The sequence below is a fragment of the Punica granatum genome, chromosome 8, assembly GCF_007655135.1.
Source record: "Punica granatum isolate Tunisia-2019 chromosome 8, ASM765513v2, whole genome shotgun sequence".
Taxonomy (NCBI): Eukaryota; Viridiplantae; Streptophyta; class Magnoliopsida; order Myrtales; family Lythraceae; genus Punica; species Punica granatum.
The window spans coordinates 21,340,867-21,358,003 of record NC_045134.1 but is presented as its reverse complement, the minus strand read 5'-3'; the positions used below and the strand labels follow the sequence as shown (position 1 = coordinate 21,358,003).

General features: G+C 36.5%; 3 protein-coding genes across 3 annotated transcripts; 2 read left to right on the top strand and 1 right to left on the bottom strand.

Moving 5' to 3' along the window:
* Window positions 1-6,172: 6,172 nt before the first annotated feature.
* On the top strand, window positions 6,173-11,268 carry LOC116188271 (auxin response factor 23-like). The gene is made up of 14 exons (XM_031517515.1): window positions 6,173-6,433; window positions 7,434-7,549; window positions 7,704-7,799; window positions 7,900-7,956; window positions 8,096-8,248; window positions 8,587-8,671; window positions 9,018-9,108; window positions 9,209-9,370; window positions 9,453-9,572; window positions 9,666-9,741; window positions 9,838-10,012; window positions 10,091-10,518; window positions 10,625-10,815; window positions 10,929-11,268. Exons 1-14 carry the CDS (start codon window positions 6,370-6,372, stop codon window positions 11,005-11,007), a joined length of 1,893 nt encoding a protein of 630 aa, XP_031373375.1. The 5' UTR covers window positions 6,173-6,369; the 3' UTR covers window positions 11,008-11,268.
* A 270-nt stretch (window positions 11,269-11,538) lies between these two features.
* Window positions 11,539-12,824, top strand: LOC116188273. Its single transcript, XM_031517517.1, has 2 exons — window positions 11,539-11,921; window positions 12,409-12,824. Exons 1-2 carry the CDS (start codon window positions 11,625-11,627, stop codon window positions 12,667-12,669), a joined length of 558 nt encoding a protein of 185 aa, XP_031373377.1. The 5' UTR covers window positions 11,539-11,624; the 3' UTR covers window positions 12,670-12,824.
* A 72-nt stretch (window positions 12,825-12,896) lies between these two features.
* Window positions 12,897-16,735, bottom strand: LOC116188272 (secoisolariciresinol dehydrogenase-like). The gene is made up of 3 exons (XM_031517516.1): window positions 16,383-16,735; window positions 16,199-16,279; window positions 12,897-13,834 (listed from the first exon to the last, which is right to left on the bottom strand). The coding sequence occupies exons 1-3, from the start codon at window positions 16,427-16,429 to the stop codon at window positions 13,030-13,032; spliced, it is 933 nt and encodes a 310-aa protein (XP_031373376.1). The 5' UTR covers window positions 16,430-16,735; the 3' UTR covers window positions 12,897-13,029.
* Between the last annotated feature and the right edge of the window lie 402 nt (window positions 16,736-17,137).

Below are 17,137 nucleotides of genomic sequence, written 5' to 3'. Positions count from 1 at the left end.
CAAAACGAGTAAAATCTATGAAGAACAATAGATAAAATGATCATCAAGAACTGTACATAAATATTCTATGTTAAAGAGCTATAAAGAATCTACAATTTAAAAGGGGATATATATCTTAGAAAAGATGAAATACCTTTTTGGAATATAAGAATACGACTATTGAGATTTTAGAGTAGTAACATCGAGAATCGTCTAAGACTTCTTAATGAACTATCTGGGAGAAGAGTTTTAGTTTGATAAAGAAGTTCAAATAATTTTTCATATGTCAGTTTGGAAACTGAAAGATATATATATATATATATATATATTTCTCAAATAAATGTAGCTCTTTGAATACTCACATGCCTTTACATTACAATCACATCCTTTCACCAGAAAATCATATTTTCTCAAATATGAAATAATATTGATGATTAAATTTAAATACTGATTTAACTATTAAATTATAGTTTTCTCTTTATTTATCGATACAATCTTTATAATTTTTTCTTGTTATACTTTAAAAAATAAAATTTTCTAATAAAAATGAAAAATTAAGTTATGTGCATTTTTCATTTAGCCCTAGGGGATGCAAGAGCCCCTTGAAAAATTGTCTGAAAAGTTGTTTTATTTGTATTATCAGAGTGAAGGGATATTAACCAAAAAAAATGATAATTCAAGAATTATTTTAATTTTATCAATTATGTAAAGGAGCAAATTTGTAATATCATTATTTAAGTAAGGGCAAAATGGGAAGAAATATTGGAGAAACACCTACTTTTATATATAGTACAAAAGCATTAATATAGATATAGATATAGATATAAATAATAATTAAATGCTATCATAATTTCGTTAATGTATTAATTATTCGAGCAGCCGAAAAGACAATGAAACTATAAGCTGAGGGTTGTAAAATTTGGATAACGTGGCTCAATGTCGCATTTTGGTCTTGATCTTTATCTATCATAATTGATTGATTTATCCTTTTCATTCATAAGAGAGATCTTTGGCTTTGTGCGACATAAAAGAAAGAGGACTCTAATTCTTTTCATGAATGTACACTACAATCACCATTCGATGTACCCAGACTAATTTTAATTCCGACTTCACTCTCTCAACATATCCAAATAAATTTTAATTTTATTATTGTGCATATGTAAGAAATTTATCTGTGTATAGTATAAATACTTATAGTTATCACCTAGATAAAAATCTACAACATTATATATACATGGACAAACTCATTATTCTAATATATCAGTAATTTCCATCCCTTTAAACTATTCATCGTTTTCATTTCCTACGCTAAGTTCCCTTATTAAATAAGAGATAACAGAAACAGTAATGATATGTAAAAGTTGAAGCGCGAAGTAGGACGCATCTATTTCAGAAACCCTCATCTCTTTGAATCTTCTCAATTTATAAAGTATTTTAACTGTTACGAAATTATAGCCATTAATTATTATACTGAAAATCACAAATAAATATATAAAATTTTTCAAAAAAATAAAAAAATTTCCCCATTAACACTGGGACATCTAAAGTTTTTTCAAACAATTTCTCAATAAATATCAAATCGTTATATTTTATTATTTTTCATGCACACTAGGGCAATGGTCGGCCTCTAATACATGAAATTCCCAACTTTTCAGACGTCGAATTCTTCTTCCTCGTTACCTAAGGACCACCTACATGATCTCATTTTCTTTAGTACACAAATAAAGACAATCTCCAAATTAATACTCGTCTAATACACAGGTATGGAATGGAGCGGAATGAAAATCCCATCCTTTCATTTCATTTGTTTATGTGGTGACATTTCATGAGTTCGAATAATCACTCTGCTAGCTTTGTAGCCCGCACAGTTCATATATTTATTTTTAGTTAATATTTTGTAATCTAGTTTTAGAGAATACATTTGATTCAGTACATGTACTATATTATTGAAATAGCATAGTTAAGTACATGAGTGATAATTTTTTATTTAATATTTTGTAATTTAGTTTTAGAGAGTACATTTGATTCAGTACATGTACTATATTATTGAAATAGCATAGTTAAGTACATGATTGAGAATTTTTTAGTTAATATTTTGTAATGTAGTTTTAGAGAGTACATTTGATTCAGTGCATGTACTATATGATTGAAATAGCATAGTTAAGTACATGAGTGAGAATTGCTGTGCACTGAGAAAGGATAAATTATATAGTCTTGCTTTATTTGTTACAAAGAAAATGCTACATGTATTTGAAGGAAATCATTTCAGATGAAAATGATTTCTGGATTTTTCGATGATCGGAAACATAAAAGACCTTATTCAATTGGAAAATGATTTCAATCAAATTGCAATCCAAGCTGAAGTAGAAGGAAGAGGCGGACAAAGTAAATGATTCTACTTTAAGTCATATATGGTGAAAAATACATGCAGCTAGTATTTCTATCCCGTGTATTGTACGGGTTTGTTATCACATATGTATTATCATTTTTATGGAAATTACTCACATTTTTAACAAAATATTTCTTATTAACAAAAATAATGTTTAATTTGAATTCAAAACAATTATTTTCAATAACATTGGACTAACTATAAGTAATCCAATCATAATGTTGCAACTAATTGTCTTATTCGATATGAATTATATATCCATTAAATCATTAATAGATTACAATGATTTCTCATGAATAATCCATTCATGCATTTATTGATTTGCGATTTCACTTATGCTCTAAAAACATTGATTTGTCGGCTTTTAATTTCCAAATGTTAGTTATATAATTTTTATTTTTATTAATCATAATTTCATGAAATTAGTAATTTTATTTTCAAAAGACCATAGTATCATTAAATTAGTTTGCTCAAAATAATCCTTTTATTTTAAAATTACATTAATAGTAAACTAATTGTTTCTTTTAGCGTGCTATCTATTGCAATGCAGCCTATCATTATCACAAAGTTATATAGCTTATTTAGATTTTTGAAAAGCAAACTTGCTTTAAGTCATTTAGAATTACCCATTCTGTTGATAATTTAACAATATTAATTAAAAATTATTGTATTTATGAAATTATGCATTGTCATTGATATAAATTAATTTTTAACTAATTATATATATATATATCTACATATAATATTCCATATATAATTGATTTCTACATTTATTATCACTTATTAATAATTTTCTAAATTATATTAGTTAGAAAGAGCTTGCTCTTATATACATTAAATAACGTATTTTACTATATGAATGTAGATATATGGATACTATTATTAATATGTAATTTGTAATTATCTAAGTAATTTACAATTATATATTGTATCTCGGACGTTTATTATATCTAATATAGTGGCTAAAATAATAGAGAAATATAAACTTCTCTCAAATTCTATAATAACATAAGAAAGTTTTACAAAAATTATTTATCGATAAAGCAAATTGATGATTCTAACCCCATTAAATATAATTATATTAATTGCTTTTAGGAGTCAATTTTACTTATATATATATATAGATTTTTAATGTAAATAATTACCTTGAGTTTTCACATTATCGTTCATTTATTATTTTAGAAAAACATAATTAATTAGTTTTGATCCAACCAGCTTCCTCCAGATTTATCAATTGGAAAGAGACTCTGAAGATGGCGAAGGGAGATGAATGGGAGAACCTGATGGTGAATAATTACTAGGACGTTAATATAATTTAATTGAGTTTTGTGTATCTATCTCCATAGTTAGTGAAGGAAACATGAAGAGACGCTTCACCGAGAGCAAAGAGTCTCTGAAAAATGCTAATGTCGTGCATCCTCATCAATCCAACGGGAGACTCTAATGAAAGTACTTTGAATTACTTAATATATGATAGATAAATTTGGAATATATGTTCCCTTCAATTTGATAGAATGATCCATTCCTTTGGAAAACTTAAAGAATGCTCATTCCATCATTTTTACAAAATTTTATATGCATAATAACAATTTTATATATTTAAAAATATAATGTATAAAATGGTATTTTAAAAGATAAGTTCATTCAATTAAATACTCGATATTGTTTAGCTTAACCTAAAAATCACAATTTTTCTCTCAATACAATTACATTTCATTATATGAAATTCATTCCATTATATTCCCGTGTGTCAAAATGGGACCTAAGGATAACTAATGATAAAACACTCTAGAAGTCATTTAACATTTTAAACAAAATCAATACATTGAAAGGGATAGACAACAATGAAATATGCAGATTTACTAGTTGTATTCCTACCAATGTTATTATGTACTCTAAGAATATGGACACTGGTTTAGTAAATGAGGTGCCTCTTCTATTTTTGTCGCGTCATGCATGCATGCGTTCAACGTTTACACAACATGAGGTTCCTTGCTCCACATAATGGCTAAGAAAAGTTATGACCCCTCTCGTTAATGATCCAAGAGAAATTTTTCGTTGCTCGTAACTAAAGGGCCGAGAAAGGGAACAAATTGAAGTTTCACTTCACAGTAATCATCCACACGGCACCTATTTGTCATGTTTAGCGGGTTATGCGGTAAGATTCCATGCACAATCTTCTCTTATCGGGTAGCTAGTAAAATACAAATAAACATTCAATTAAAAACCGATTAATGAAATAAGCTGAAACTAGCGCTTATGTGCAAAGAAGGCGTCGGAAAATAGAGAAGCCTTACATTCGTTAGTCGTTCCTTCTCTAACTGCATAAAATCTAGTGTACGTTGTATATCCTTGTGCATTTTATTTTAGTTCCAAAAATTTTCAAATCTTTTGTCATATATTTTCACCAGAAAAGGAATAATAATTTCTCATATTCCGACGAGGCATCATATCCCAAGGGCCCACATGTGCTATAATTAGTAAAGAAACATTTCGCAAAAACCATCTTAAACAAAAAAATGGGCTACAACATTTTGAAATTAGATCATCAATATATTCAAAATTTATTAATTTTACTGACGTGAATTGATTTAAATGGTTTGATATTTGTTTTCTTTAAAAAAAAGTCTCAGGTTCAAAGTTTGTAAATGAAAAAAATTCACGGCGAGATAATTTTACTTATCAGTAGACCGACCCACCTCGTGCTGGATCAATCGAACCCTTTGACTTTCAAGATGACCATTCAAAAAAATTATTAATTTCCCTTAGGGACCTTCTCATAATTTATTTTCCTATTTTGGGGGAGGAGACAAGTGTCTCTGTGACCTGAAATGGGGACAAAAGGAGACAAAATCAGTTGGGGTAGAGAGAGAAGGGGGCGGAGAAGCCAAAAATGTTGCCGCCAGCTACAACTGACAAATATTGCATCGACGGTAATGAAGACAATAATGCATGCATGCAATTTCCCCCTCCCTGTCTACATACTTTATCCACCAACATTGTATTTATCGGCCCCAATCACCAAACATCCTACACAAAATAGCGAAAAATTAATTATACAGACCGATTATTATCCATAGAATCGTTCATTTTAGCGTGAAATTATGTGAGATCTGTGTGTAATATAATTGTATTTTAGAACTATGTTGTAACAATAAACGAATGGGAGGAAGAGATAGAAATAGAGAAGAAGAACGCTTTCATCTATATATAAACACAGAAATAGAAAAGAACGCTTAATGAGTGAGTAAACTTCTTTCTTCTAGAAACAAGCGGTTTAGTTTGGCACATTGGTATGTATGATTGATTCTTTTCATCTACTTCTCTCATACATGATTACAGATTATCAAAGGAGTCCTGAGGATACTAGGAGAGACATAATTCTATTTAATCTTCCTATAATTTGGTCCACATTGTTGTTGGTTGTGAAAAAGTCCAATAATCTTAGAACATCGTGAGAAATATAAGCAGGAAAAACCAATGGATCCGAGGTCCAAAGAATAGATTATACACTTCGTGATGAATTTTTAATCACATTTTGATGCCTTGGCCATTGTATAATTAATCTGTATGGTTGATAGCCTCTTCTCTTGCATATGTGCTAACATGTCACATATATAAGCAGTTCCTGTAATTTTTTCCTTACGAGTATACAGTCATTTAATGTATCGAAAACACCCGGTTATAAGATAAATACAAGACCCGGAAAAACTTGCGGCTACTCGCGGAGAGAAAGCACGTGATGACAAAAATCCTTTAGTATTTATCACACCACTGCCACCCCCCATTGCATATCACGCCATAAACACCACCACCATACCCAGCAAGAGCTTCCCCCTTTTCCCTTATTTTTTTGTCCTTGCCATGGATGCTTTCACGCCCTCCTGAGCTCTCTCCCACCCCCGATATATTACGTGCATTGCCGACAGCACTGCTGTTCCTTGGTTGACGCACACTCTCTTTGCTCTCTGGTCTAGTGCTCCATTCGTGCAGGCTGCAAGATGAGCACTCGTGGGGCTGCAGAGAGCAGCAGAAGCAGAAGCCATATCAACAACAGCAGCACAGGTACCGGGTCTTTGTGGGATGAACATGTGAAATTGAAGACAAGAACTAGGTCTTTGCATAGGAGTGTAGCTTTGTTTTGTTCGTTTTAGTTTATTATCTTTCTGAACTTTCAATGAACATTGTCACTTTATTCATCAAATAGAACAAAAAAAAATCAGGTTCATCTCTTTCAACGATCATTTTCACATGAAAATGGCTGGACGCAGCTGAGATATTTTTCTATTTTCTTTTTCCCCCCCTTTTTTTGAGTGATCAAGAATGCCGTTGTCGATGTTGGCGCATTTCATTATTTATTCTACTCTGTTCAATTGTCGGCCCAAAGGAACATGGGATCCTAAAGAAACACATTCACTAGGAGTCGAACTCTTTGTTTCGCTCATAATGGAACCAAGGTCGGAACCTGAACTTGGAATGAGGCGCTGGAAATCCAAGAGCAGTTCAGAAGTTTTACGGGTGGTGATGCTACCACCAGGCCTTTTTGTCGTTCATCCTACTGTAGACGCAGTTAACCTGTTTTCTCGGTTCGGAAATTATTTTTAGATTTACTCCAAGAGATAGCTTCATAGCCCATGGAAAATGTGGGATTTTCACACCGTCATGGAAAATTTCGACCATATTTTGATGGATTTGGCATTTATTGTTATCATGACGGATGGCCGGTCCCATTCCATATACGATCCTGAGGAATTTTAGAAGAAAAAATCGGCTGCAATTGTTTTGTACAACTGATTAGCTTCTGATAGAAAATTTTTGAGGATTTTGGATCCTTCCCCGGTTCTTTTTGGACCACCAATTCCTTTTTTTCTCCTATTCGGGCAAGATTATGGATTTCGAGTTTAGTGTCTCCGTTTCGGTTCTCCACCTGTACTTGTCACTTATTTTCTGTATTTCCCTACTACGTAATTGCATATTCCACAGAATTCCCGCTTTTCTTCTCTTTTTGTCTCATTCAAATTAATCCTCCGGTCTCTGAAATTGATATTTCTCTTCTTCTGTGCAGATCTGATCAATGATGAATTGTCCAATGAACTATGGAAGTTATGTGCAGGCCGACTGTTCTACGTGCCTAAAGTCGGGGAAAAAGTTTTCTACTTCCCTCAGGGGCATATTGAGCAGGTTCTGTCCTCCCCTTCTTGTACAGAAGATTGTTTGGAGCCTAATCTAGTACCAATCCTAGTTTTCTTTTGTTTTACCACTAACTGTTTTACGGAATTTTCAATCGGTTAAATTAGTTCTGAATGCTATTTTTTTGAACTGGAACCTGGAATAGGTTCAAGCTTATACAAATCAGGTCGGCAAAATGGAAATGCCGAGATACAATGTGCCCTCGATGATACTCTGTGAAGTCATGCATGTTCTGCTCGAGGTTCGTTTTCTTTCGCACAAAACACATTAGTATGTGCCTAATCATTATTTGTGTAACCACATCTCTAAGTCTGTGTTCGATAATTTGACATGTCCTATAGGTTGAAGCCAACACAGATGAGGTCTTTGCTCAAATAACATTAGTTCCTGCGCGAACGGTCAGCAACTACCGGGATAAAGTTCTCCACAAAGTTTTAAGATATAATTTCTTTATGTTTCGAGAAAACAGGATACATCTGCTTGAGGAGCTGAATCATGATGGAGTCTTTGGCTTAACGTTCAGTATATTTGCTGCAGGATGAGCCGATTTGGATTGATGGAAACAACCCGCCTGGGCGTCCAAGGTTCCGAGGAAGCTTCTTTAGCAAGACTTTGACTCCATCAGACACAAGTACTCATGGAGGCTTCTCCATCCCCAAGCGCCACGCTGATGAGTGCTTCCCTACCTTGGTCAGACCCCTTTTCTATTAACTTATGATTTAGAAAGTTTGCTAAATGTTGATTACTTTTTTTCAAGTGTTATGCTTCAATCTTTTTTTTTTTTTTCTCTTTTTTCTTATTTTGTTATAATTGCTAACTGTTAATAGTTCATTAACTCTCAACTTACATTCGAAACAGAACAATAAAAACCACCTAAATATAGATAATTAAATTACAAGCTTGCTAAGTCTCAAACATCTGGTAAGACAGCAGGAATTGAGCTCCGCATTCAGTTCCGTTACGGAGCAATCATGGCTTGAAGTTCAGCTTGCTCTGTTTTTACTGGTGATATTTGTTATGTTTTGCAGGATATGTCTATGGAAATTCCGGCGCAATCGCTGGTCATGAAGGACTTGCAAGGGTGCAGATGGCATTTTCGTCAGATATATCGCGGTAGATTCAGCTCGCCTGTCAACATCTTTCAGATGCATAAATTCACCATCTGATATAGGCCCAAGCATTCTAATCTGAAGGCAATGTTCATTTGAAAAAAAACGTATTTTGTCTACACTACAGCCGCTCTTCCAAGACCAAACTATCATGTGCTATTCAAGCAAAAAGTTCTCTATTTTCCTTCGTCATTCTTCTGGAAAAACAAAGAAGAGGAGGAAAAATGCATTGGAAAGTGGATACAGATATCTCATGATCCAACATACCTTCAAATAAATTTTCTCCGAATCCGGACAGAGCTATGTTCTTAGTTAGTACTAATCTGCATGTTTCTGAATACCCCCTGCAGGTCAGCCCAGAAGGCACTTGCTTACTACCGGTTGGAGTGCATTCGTGACAGCAAAGAAGCTCGTCCCCGGGGACACATGCATCTTCATTAGGTCTAATCTCTCTCTCTCTCTCTCTCTCTCTCTCTCTCTCTCTCTCGTATGTTCACACTTTGGCTTTTCTACTTCGGTAGTAAGAGACTTCTTTCTGCAGGGGAGAGAACGGGGAACTTCGAGTCAGTGTCCGCCGCTCGAAGAGTCAAAAAATCATATCAACTTCTGTAATCTCAGGGGACAATATGCACCATGGAGTACTTGGCAGTGCCTTTCACGCGATTTCCGCCAGATCGATATTTACCGTCTACTGTCGTCCATGGTAAGTTCAACTTGTGATTACAACAGTGATTAAGAAGAACAACAAGAAATTAATAGGTCTACTTTGTGAACTTTGTTCTCAGGACAAGTTCCATGCCGTTCATTATTCCTGTTAGTCAATACATGAAGTCACTCGAAAATGAGATTTCAGTTGGCTTGAGGTTCCGGATGCTGTTTGAGAGTGAAGAGTGCGTAGAACAGAGGTGAGAGTCATCCTAGGTGTCTCTTCATTCAACGGCCTTATGGAGTTTTTTTCCATTATTCTTTTAATTAATATGGTTCATCGATTTTAACAGATTCACGGGTACTGTGGTTGGAGTCGAAGATTTAGATCACATCAGGTGGCCTGGTTCGAAATGGCGGTGTCTCAAGGTAATGATAATTTTCAATCTGTCCTTTCTCTGCTAAAGTTCCAGCCCTGTAAATTCTATCCGCTTTTTCATGCTTTCCTTCGCCGCATTTGTTTAGGTTCAATGGGATTCCCGATCGGATATAACTAAGCATCCTGAAAGAGTCTCTCCCTGGAGCATTGAGCTTATCGAACCTGCCAAGAGAAAACAAGATTCAGAAGTTCTACCTGCTGAGAAGAGGGCTCGCCCGCCTGATGCATCATTGCCCGGGACTTCTAATTCTGTCAAGAATGGTTAGCAGTTAGGAAGTCCCGATCCATCCTTGAGATTTTTGGCACAATCGATTCAAGTAATGTTTCGTTCTCTTGCAGGGCTTTGGTGGTTCTTGGATGGGCACCAACCCAAGCAGACAGGGGTCTTACAAGGTCAAGAAGCAAAAGGAAAAGCTGTTATAGAGCCGATACTGCAAAATTCGGTCTATAAGCTGGGTTCTGATGGAACCCTCCCGATATCAGAATCGAGGAAACAAGTTAGCTACTCAATGCATGAGATGTTTCAAGTACTGAATCCTTATAACGGGAAATATGTTAACCATGGAACCACTGGGAAGCCAAGTTGCAACAAGCTGAGGACATTCAGGCTTTTTGGCATCGACCTGTTCGAGTATAACCCAGTGGAGCTCCCTTCACTACAACTTGCCAATTCTAATGGAACTCCAAGCCCTTCATCTTCTTTGGTCCACCCAGGATCTCTGTCCAGCGTTTCCGATCTTCCCCCAAAGTCTAAGAGCTGCATAAAGGTATTATCTTCCTAAAACCGTTCTGCATAACAATTTGCATTCGAGATGACAAAATGTCTTAGGAGATAGCTGATCAAGAGGTTAAATCATAATTCTCTTTTCAAAGGTGTTCAAGCGTGGAACTAGTCCTGGAAGGTCAGTCGATCTCACAAGAATGAATGGGTACAATGAGCTGGTCCGAGAGCTGGACGGGCTGTTTGGTTTCAAAGGAAGTTTAATCGATGGAAACAGCGGGTGGCATGTGACTTACACAGACAATGAAGGGGACGTGATGCTGATCGGAGATGACCCATGGCAGTTAAGTACCGTTAGACCTTATGTTATTAGCACCATGGCTTATACAGGCAACCGATGAATGGGCATTTTTTCGATGTAGTCTTGACTAATCACTCACCATTATACATTTGCAGTGAGTTTGTGGCCTTGGTACAGAGGTTGCTGATCTGCCCTAATGAAGAGCCCCTGAGGACTGCATCCGGGCCGCCGTGACTTAACTGCTGCATTACTCATAGTTTTGCCGCTAGTATTGTCCCGCATAATTATCTGGAGACAAACTCATTGTCTTTCCTGTGTGGATGTGTACGTCTATGTGTCCGTCCGTGTCTGTATGCGCTGAGACTTTTGTAATCGAACTTCATTATGGAGTTGTCGAAGTACGTCTTATGTACGACTTCTATGTCTTACTAGTGGCAATGCCCGCTCGATGCGCGGGTTTTAGTAACTTATTAATGAGAATATGAGTCTTATATATGGTGCTTGTGCTTCACTGTCTTCTTTCACTTTCTCAGGTTTTGGAGCTAATATAATCAAACTGATTCATTTACAACTTGAATTCAAAATTCAGCATAAGATTTACGCTGTAATTATTCTCTATACATAATATGACTAATATTGAATGAATCCAACTAATGTAAATTCATTTTTTTTTTCATGGAATTTCTTTTTTAAATAAATAAAAGATAAAGAAAGAAATCTCAACCTACCAGCTGAACGACGTCGCTCCTTGTTCCTCCTTATCCAGTGCGCGTCCCTGCATCAGTTCGTCGGGTTCTCATCATCATCGTCTCATCTCCTACCATCTCTGTCCTCAGCTGTTCCCGCCATTGATGGGTTCTGCAACTCTCCACTCCTCAAGGATCATACTTCCCCAAAGAAGACCCAATGGCTTCCCTCCTCCTAATTTCTCCGCCAACGCTTCTCTTCTCCCAATTGGCACCCGCAACCCTTCCCTTTCTTTAGCTTTTCTCTCTCGGTTTTCTCCTGGAAAGTCTCCCAATCCCTTCTCCCCTGTATACTCTCTGCCTCCATTGAACCCCCACAGCAGCGAAGAACAAGACGAAGAAGAAGAAATTCAAGGCCTTCGGGTTCCCGACAGCTGGTCGGTCCCCTCCAAGGCTCTAGAGGTGTAACGTCGCTTCCATTCCTCAGTCTGATTATTTGGCTTTCTCGATTCGTGGTAAAAGGGGCTTCCTTTTCAGTGCAGTTGAATGATTGATGAGATTAACATTTCTTAATCTCCTCGGAACTGCAAAATTTTTCCTTGTTAAAGTTTCAGTGCTGTCGGTCGGTGTAGTTGTCCGACGTTCTGCAGTTGTTGTCGACAGCTAATTCTTAATGTTGCGCAGCAGTCAATTCATGAGATGCTTGTGCTATGTCACCTTAGAATGTTGAGGTTCTTTCTAAATCGAGACAGGCTTAATTCGGTTTCAGATTCTTGGGAATGTTCCTCACCCGACTTCCGGTAAAATTGGAAATTCAGGGATGTTTATGTATGCATACTCGTCATATGGAATTCGGAAGCTTTTTGTATCAGAAAGAAAAATGCCGTTCGCCTTCATGATTATTCGGGTTTCCGGTAATATGAGCTTCGTTGTTTGGTCCGATCATCAGGAATCTGAGTGGCTGAGACTTTCTCTGCACAAATGGTTGGACGATGAGTACTGCCCCGAGGAAACCAATGTAGAGGTCAGCAAGGTCGCAGCGACCTCGTACTACAAGTCGTTGCTGGAGAAACGAACCGACTTGGGGGAGATCTTGCTGAAGATGGCCAAAGAGTTGGAGTCCATCTCCTATCAGGACAGTTTTCATGGAGCGTTCTCATCTGCAAACGCAGCAGTCGATCTAATCGCTAGACGAATCGAGCAGGTCTAAGGTTTGGACTCATAACTCTTGTGAAAATTGCTGAAGCTATCAGAACAGCCTGCTTGAGTGCATGATAAATGATGTAAAAGAATTCTCGAGGCTCTCTGATCTTAATAAGAGAGCACTGAATTAACATTTTAACTTTATAAGACGAATCGTTATCATTATATCGTACCATAAAACTGATTCTTGATTGAGCCAGATTAAGCTTTTCGAAAAATCGACAACGTTTAACATCCACGACAAGTATCCTCGATTATTTGGCTAAATTTATTGAATTTTCACCTTGTGTAGAGTGTTGAAAACTCTGTACAGTTGCGATTGAGAAGGTCGAGTCTCTTGCAAATTGCGTTCAGATTAGAAGAGTTCTCAATTCACTTGGTCTGGTGCGGGGAAACCTAGACTTTTGAATACTGTAAATCCTCCGTCGACCACTAAATTATGCCCGCTCACATACTTCGCACCATCCGAAGCAAGGTAGAGCGCTGCATTGGCTATATCGATGGGCTCACAGCTCGTCCCCTCCAAAGCGCCAGCACCATGGATAATATCGACGATCCGTTGATTCCCGACCCCGGTGTAGTGATGGTTCATTTCATCCATTACAAGCCGGGTCGGGATCGCAAAAGGAGATATGCAGTTGATCCTAATCCCGTGCCTGCCGAGCTCTGGTGAAGCTGACCTTACTATTCCAATCACAGAAGACTTTGACAAGGAGTAGGTGAGCTGGGCCATCCCTCCAAGTATCCCGACGACACTGGCAGTGCACAGGATTGAGCCGGCTCTGTTCGGGATCATGACTCGGGATGCGTGCTTGATTCCCGCCACGACTCCCCGGACATTGATGGCCATGACGCGGTCAAACCGGTCCAAGTCCAGGTCAACGATGCTGGCAGGAGTGGTGCATGCTATGCCAGCATTGTTGAACATGATGTCCAGGCGTCCATGCTGTGAGACGGTGAAGTCGACCGCATTCGACACGTCCAGCTCCTTGCTGACGTCACAGGGTGTGAAGCGGGCATCAGGACCGAGCTCCTCGGCTGCTTCCTGGCCCAACTCGTGGTTGACGTCAGCGATCACAACCTTGGCACCATTGGCAATGAACTTGGCTGCAGTCGCCTTCCCGATTCCGCTGGCTGCTCCGGTGATCAAGGCTATCTTGCCCTCGAGTGTTCTACAACAATTTTCATGATAACACGCCGCAATTATCAAATGATAAATCCGGTAAACGGACAGTAAAGGCGCGTATGACAGCTTCAAGCGTATAGCAATTCAACATAAACCGAGAATCGATCTATATGTTGCAATTAGGAGGTTCCCTTTTTTGAATTTCGATGACTTTTCTATTGGGAGTAAAAAAAGGGTAGTAATGAGTAATGAGCAAATTACACACGGGCCAGGACCACATGACACAATTACAACTCGATTCGCAAACTTCCATGCAGTAATGTAGAGAAAAAAGATATTCTTCGATGAAAATCTTAAATGGTATGCCAATAATAAGAACCAACACAATTCTTTTATAACTGATATACAAAATGATGCGATTTTACAGTTATGTCCATGTTTAATATTCATGACGTGTTAAAAACACATAAGAAGTTGCCCAGCAAAGTGGGAGGGATAGTCTTATCAATTACAATAAGCTTATACGAACTAACAGGTTATCGTTTTCTTTTATTTTCTTTTTTTGATAGGTTAAGAGGTTATCTATTATAAATTTCGAATTACAGTTATATGTGTAAGAATATATTGTATATCTACATAATTACGAAAATAATCTCTCAATTGGGGGCCATCATATCACAATATATTTCGTGATTTGAATGAGATAATACACATCTTGTGAATTGCAATTAACATCGTTTTAAAAAGGGGTCCCTAATTCCATCATTTAAAAAGGGCATGTGTCTCAATTTAAACATCCTCTATATAAAGGTTAAAAGCTTGAAAACACTCTCGATTAAAGTCATCAAGTAATGGTATGAGATCATTTTATTCTGTTGCGTAATCTATTATTAATATATTTAAAATTAATCTTACAATATGTAGTCACAAATTAGAGTCATTTTTTTACAACTTTAGGAGTGATAAAGGAAGATAAAGAAAGCCTCATTTATCGGGTTGTGGTACTTTTTTTAGATTAGATCCCTACTTTTTCTACTTGACACATTAACAAAACCACTTCTCAAAGTGAATTCACATTACTTGTCCCTTGGATCTTTTCCCCATGACAAACCCATTTCTGTGAATCAATTCTACCTCGCTCGTGAAATAAAACTGATTAGAATGCAATAAATTCGTGGATGGGCTGTTAATCACATGGACAATCGCTATAATCGTTGCTGATCGCAAAAATCGTGTCGGTTCTTTTCCATCACATTATTTGGAGGTATGATGATAAGAATTTCTCCATTTCTGTTACTTATGATTTGCCAGATGTAAGAAAAATCGTGGGAAACCTCGAGGAATCACGAAAATTCAAGAAAAATTCTACGAGGAAAACAATCTCTTAACGTATTCGGAAACTTGGAGGCTGTAACTTTTCTTAAAGAAGTTTAGATCTGAAAGGGACCTTGCCGTCCCAGGCCTGTTCTGTTCCATCACCATCACTAGAATGACGCAACCATTCACTACATTATTCTCTATAAGATTTTATGGAAATCATTCACACTGAAAATGACAAACACCTTTATCTTACTATAGAAAGAAAAACGCAATTAATCCTCTGACAAACATCAGTAATTAAGGTTTTTCCTTGCTTACCCAAAAAAATTTTAAGGTTTGCCCTTTTTTCTTATCCTTACATATAATAAAATTGACTTCCGGAATAATAAATGTACTTCAAAGTTCAAACAATATATAATAGTAAATGTTATTTTTAAAATTAATTTAAAATAATACAAAAAGTAATACAAATTAAGATAATGAAATATTTGGAAAGTACAATATTCTTTTAACTGAAAATAAGTAGTAATAAATCATTAAAGTTATGAAAAAAATTATAATTTTACCAAAAATAGATATTATTGGATTGTTTTATTTCAGTAGAATCCATATGCATTTTATACACATGTTTGATGATTATGTTAAAACATTGAGTGAGTTAATAATATATTCCTCCTTTGTAATCCAAAAAAAAATTGTATAAAATTAATATCAGATTGTAACATTATAATCCAGTGAATATAATATTAGATAACTAAATAAAATAAATTCATGCATGGGTAGTAGACTAGTGATAAGTGAAATAGTATCTGGATTTTAAATCGAAATTGCATCTCTTTATATTCCAACAAACTCAAAAATAAATTCACTTATCCAAATATATATATATATATGTATGTATGTATAATTGTATATATATTCCGAGCAGTAGCATTTATCTCTGCTCTATCTCAGAATCAATTATATGCATAGATGAATTATTTGACCTGAGTGTGTGGAATTAACAGTGAAGTTGTCTCTGTCCAATCAAGCAGGGTGATATAGGAGAAGATTGAGTGCACGGAGTAAACACAATCATGGATGTGTTTACCTTTCAGGACGACTGCAGAATCTCCGGTCGATGGCGCCACAAGTCCGAGGAATAACCGGAGCATTGTTGCCGAAAAGGGTCCTGCAGATCAACCGATTAATACGCAACCGATGATTGATCCATCGATTCCACCGGGCAAACAAGAAGAGGAGGAGGAAGAAGAAGAAGAAGAAGAAGAAAGAACCTCAACCCAGTTCTGGCCATGGCAGCTCCTGCTCTTCTGCAAAGCATTTTGTTGGGATAGAAGGGGAGAGAGAGAGAGAAAGAGAGACAGAGAGAGAAAGGCTTTGCCGAGTTTTATGGAGGTGGATGATCTCACCCTGACAGAGGGGGGAGTGGTGGTGGGGCTGGGCGGGGGGTGAAGGAAGAGGAGAAAGGCAGGCAGCAACAAAGGGGACAGGACAAGGGCGGTTCCAACCACAGACAGTGTCTTATGGAAAAATACGATGCTCTCTGCAATTTGCCATATTGGCTTTTATGCTGGTGGTGTGTTTTGCTCTTTGCATCTTCTAATTTATAAAGCGAGCTACAGTGGCCATTTCGTCTTAATTTTCGTAAAAATAAAACTGCAACCAATATTTACTTCAAATTATTCAGCACTTATTTCCTTATAATAAGGGTTCGGTATTCAAATCGTGTAAATGGAGAATATTTCCAATACTGCGTACTCCAAAAAAATTTAAAATTACAAGGAGGGAAAAATTATAGTGATACTCGTGCTCAGCTGCAGAGCAAGAAATTTAAAGATCTATTATGAGAATGGGAGTGTTTGATATTGAGACATAGTTTCACCGTGAAACGAGAGATTTAGGGTTCCATTCTCGTCAATGAAACTTTACATGCCCATTTATCACATCTTTATGTCCCTTTATTCAGTCCATGTGCTCACTAAATAAAAAATATAAGTTTTATTTGTGAATTATGTTTCTCAAATTAGTT

Coding starts and splice junctions, on each gene's coding strand:
- LOC116188271 (XM_031517515.1), top strand. CDS start 6,370: ATGAGCACTCGTGGGGCTGCAGAGAGCAGCAGAAGCAGAAGCCATATC. Junction 7,957..8,095: donor CATTAGTTCCTGCGCGAACG/GTCAGCAACTAC, acceptor TATTTGCTGCAG/GATGAGCCGATTTGGATTGA. Junction 9,371..9,452: donor ACCGTCTACTGTCGTCCATG/GTAAGTTCAACT, acceptor CTTTGTTCTCAG/GACAAGTTCCATGCCGTTCA.
- LOC116188273 (XM_031517517.1), top strand. CDS start 11,625: ATGGGTTCTGCAACTCTCCACTCCTCAAGGATCATACTTCCCCAAAGA. Junction 11,922..12,408: donor TCCCCTCCAAGGCTCTAGAG/GTGTAACGTCGC, acceptor TCCGATCATCAG/GAATCTGAGTGGCTGAGACT.
- LOC116188272 (XM_031517516.1), bottom strand. CDS start 16,429: ATGCTTTGCAGAAGAGCAGGAGCTGCCATGGCCAGAACTGGGTTGAG. Junction 16,280..16,382: donor ATGGCCAGAACTGGGTTGAG/GTTCTTTCTTCT, acceptor GTTGATCTGCAG/GACCCTTTTCGGCAACAATG. Junction 13,835..16,198: donor TTCTGCAGTCGTCCTGAAAG/GTAAACACATCC, acceptor AAATTGTTGTAG/AACACTCGAGGGCAAGATAG.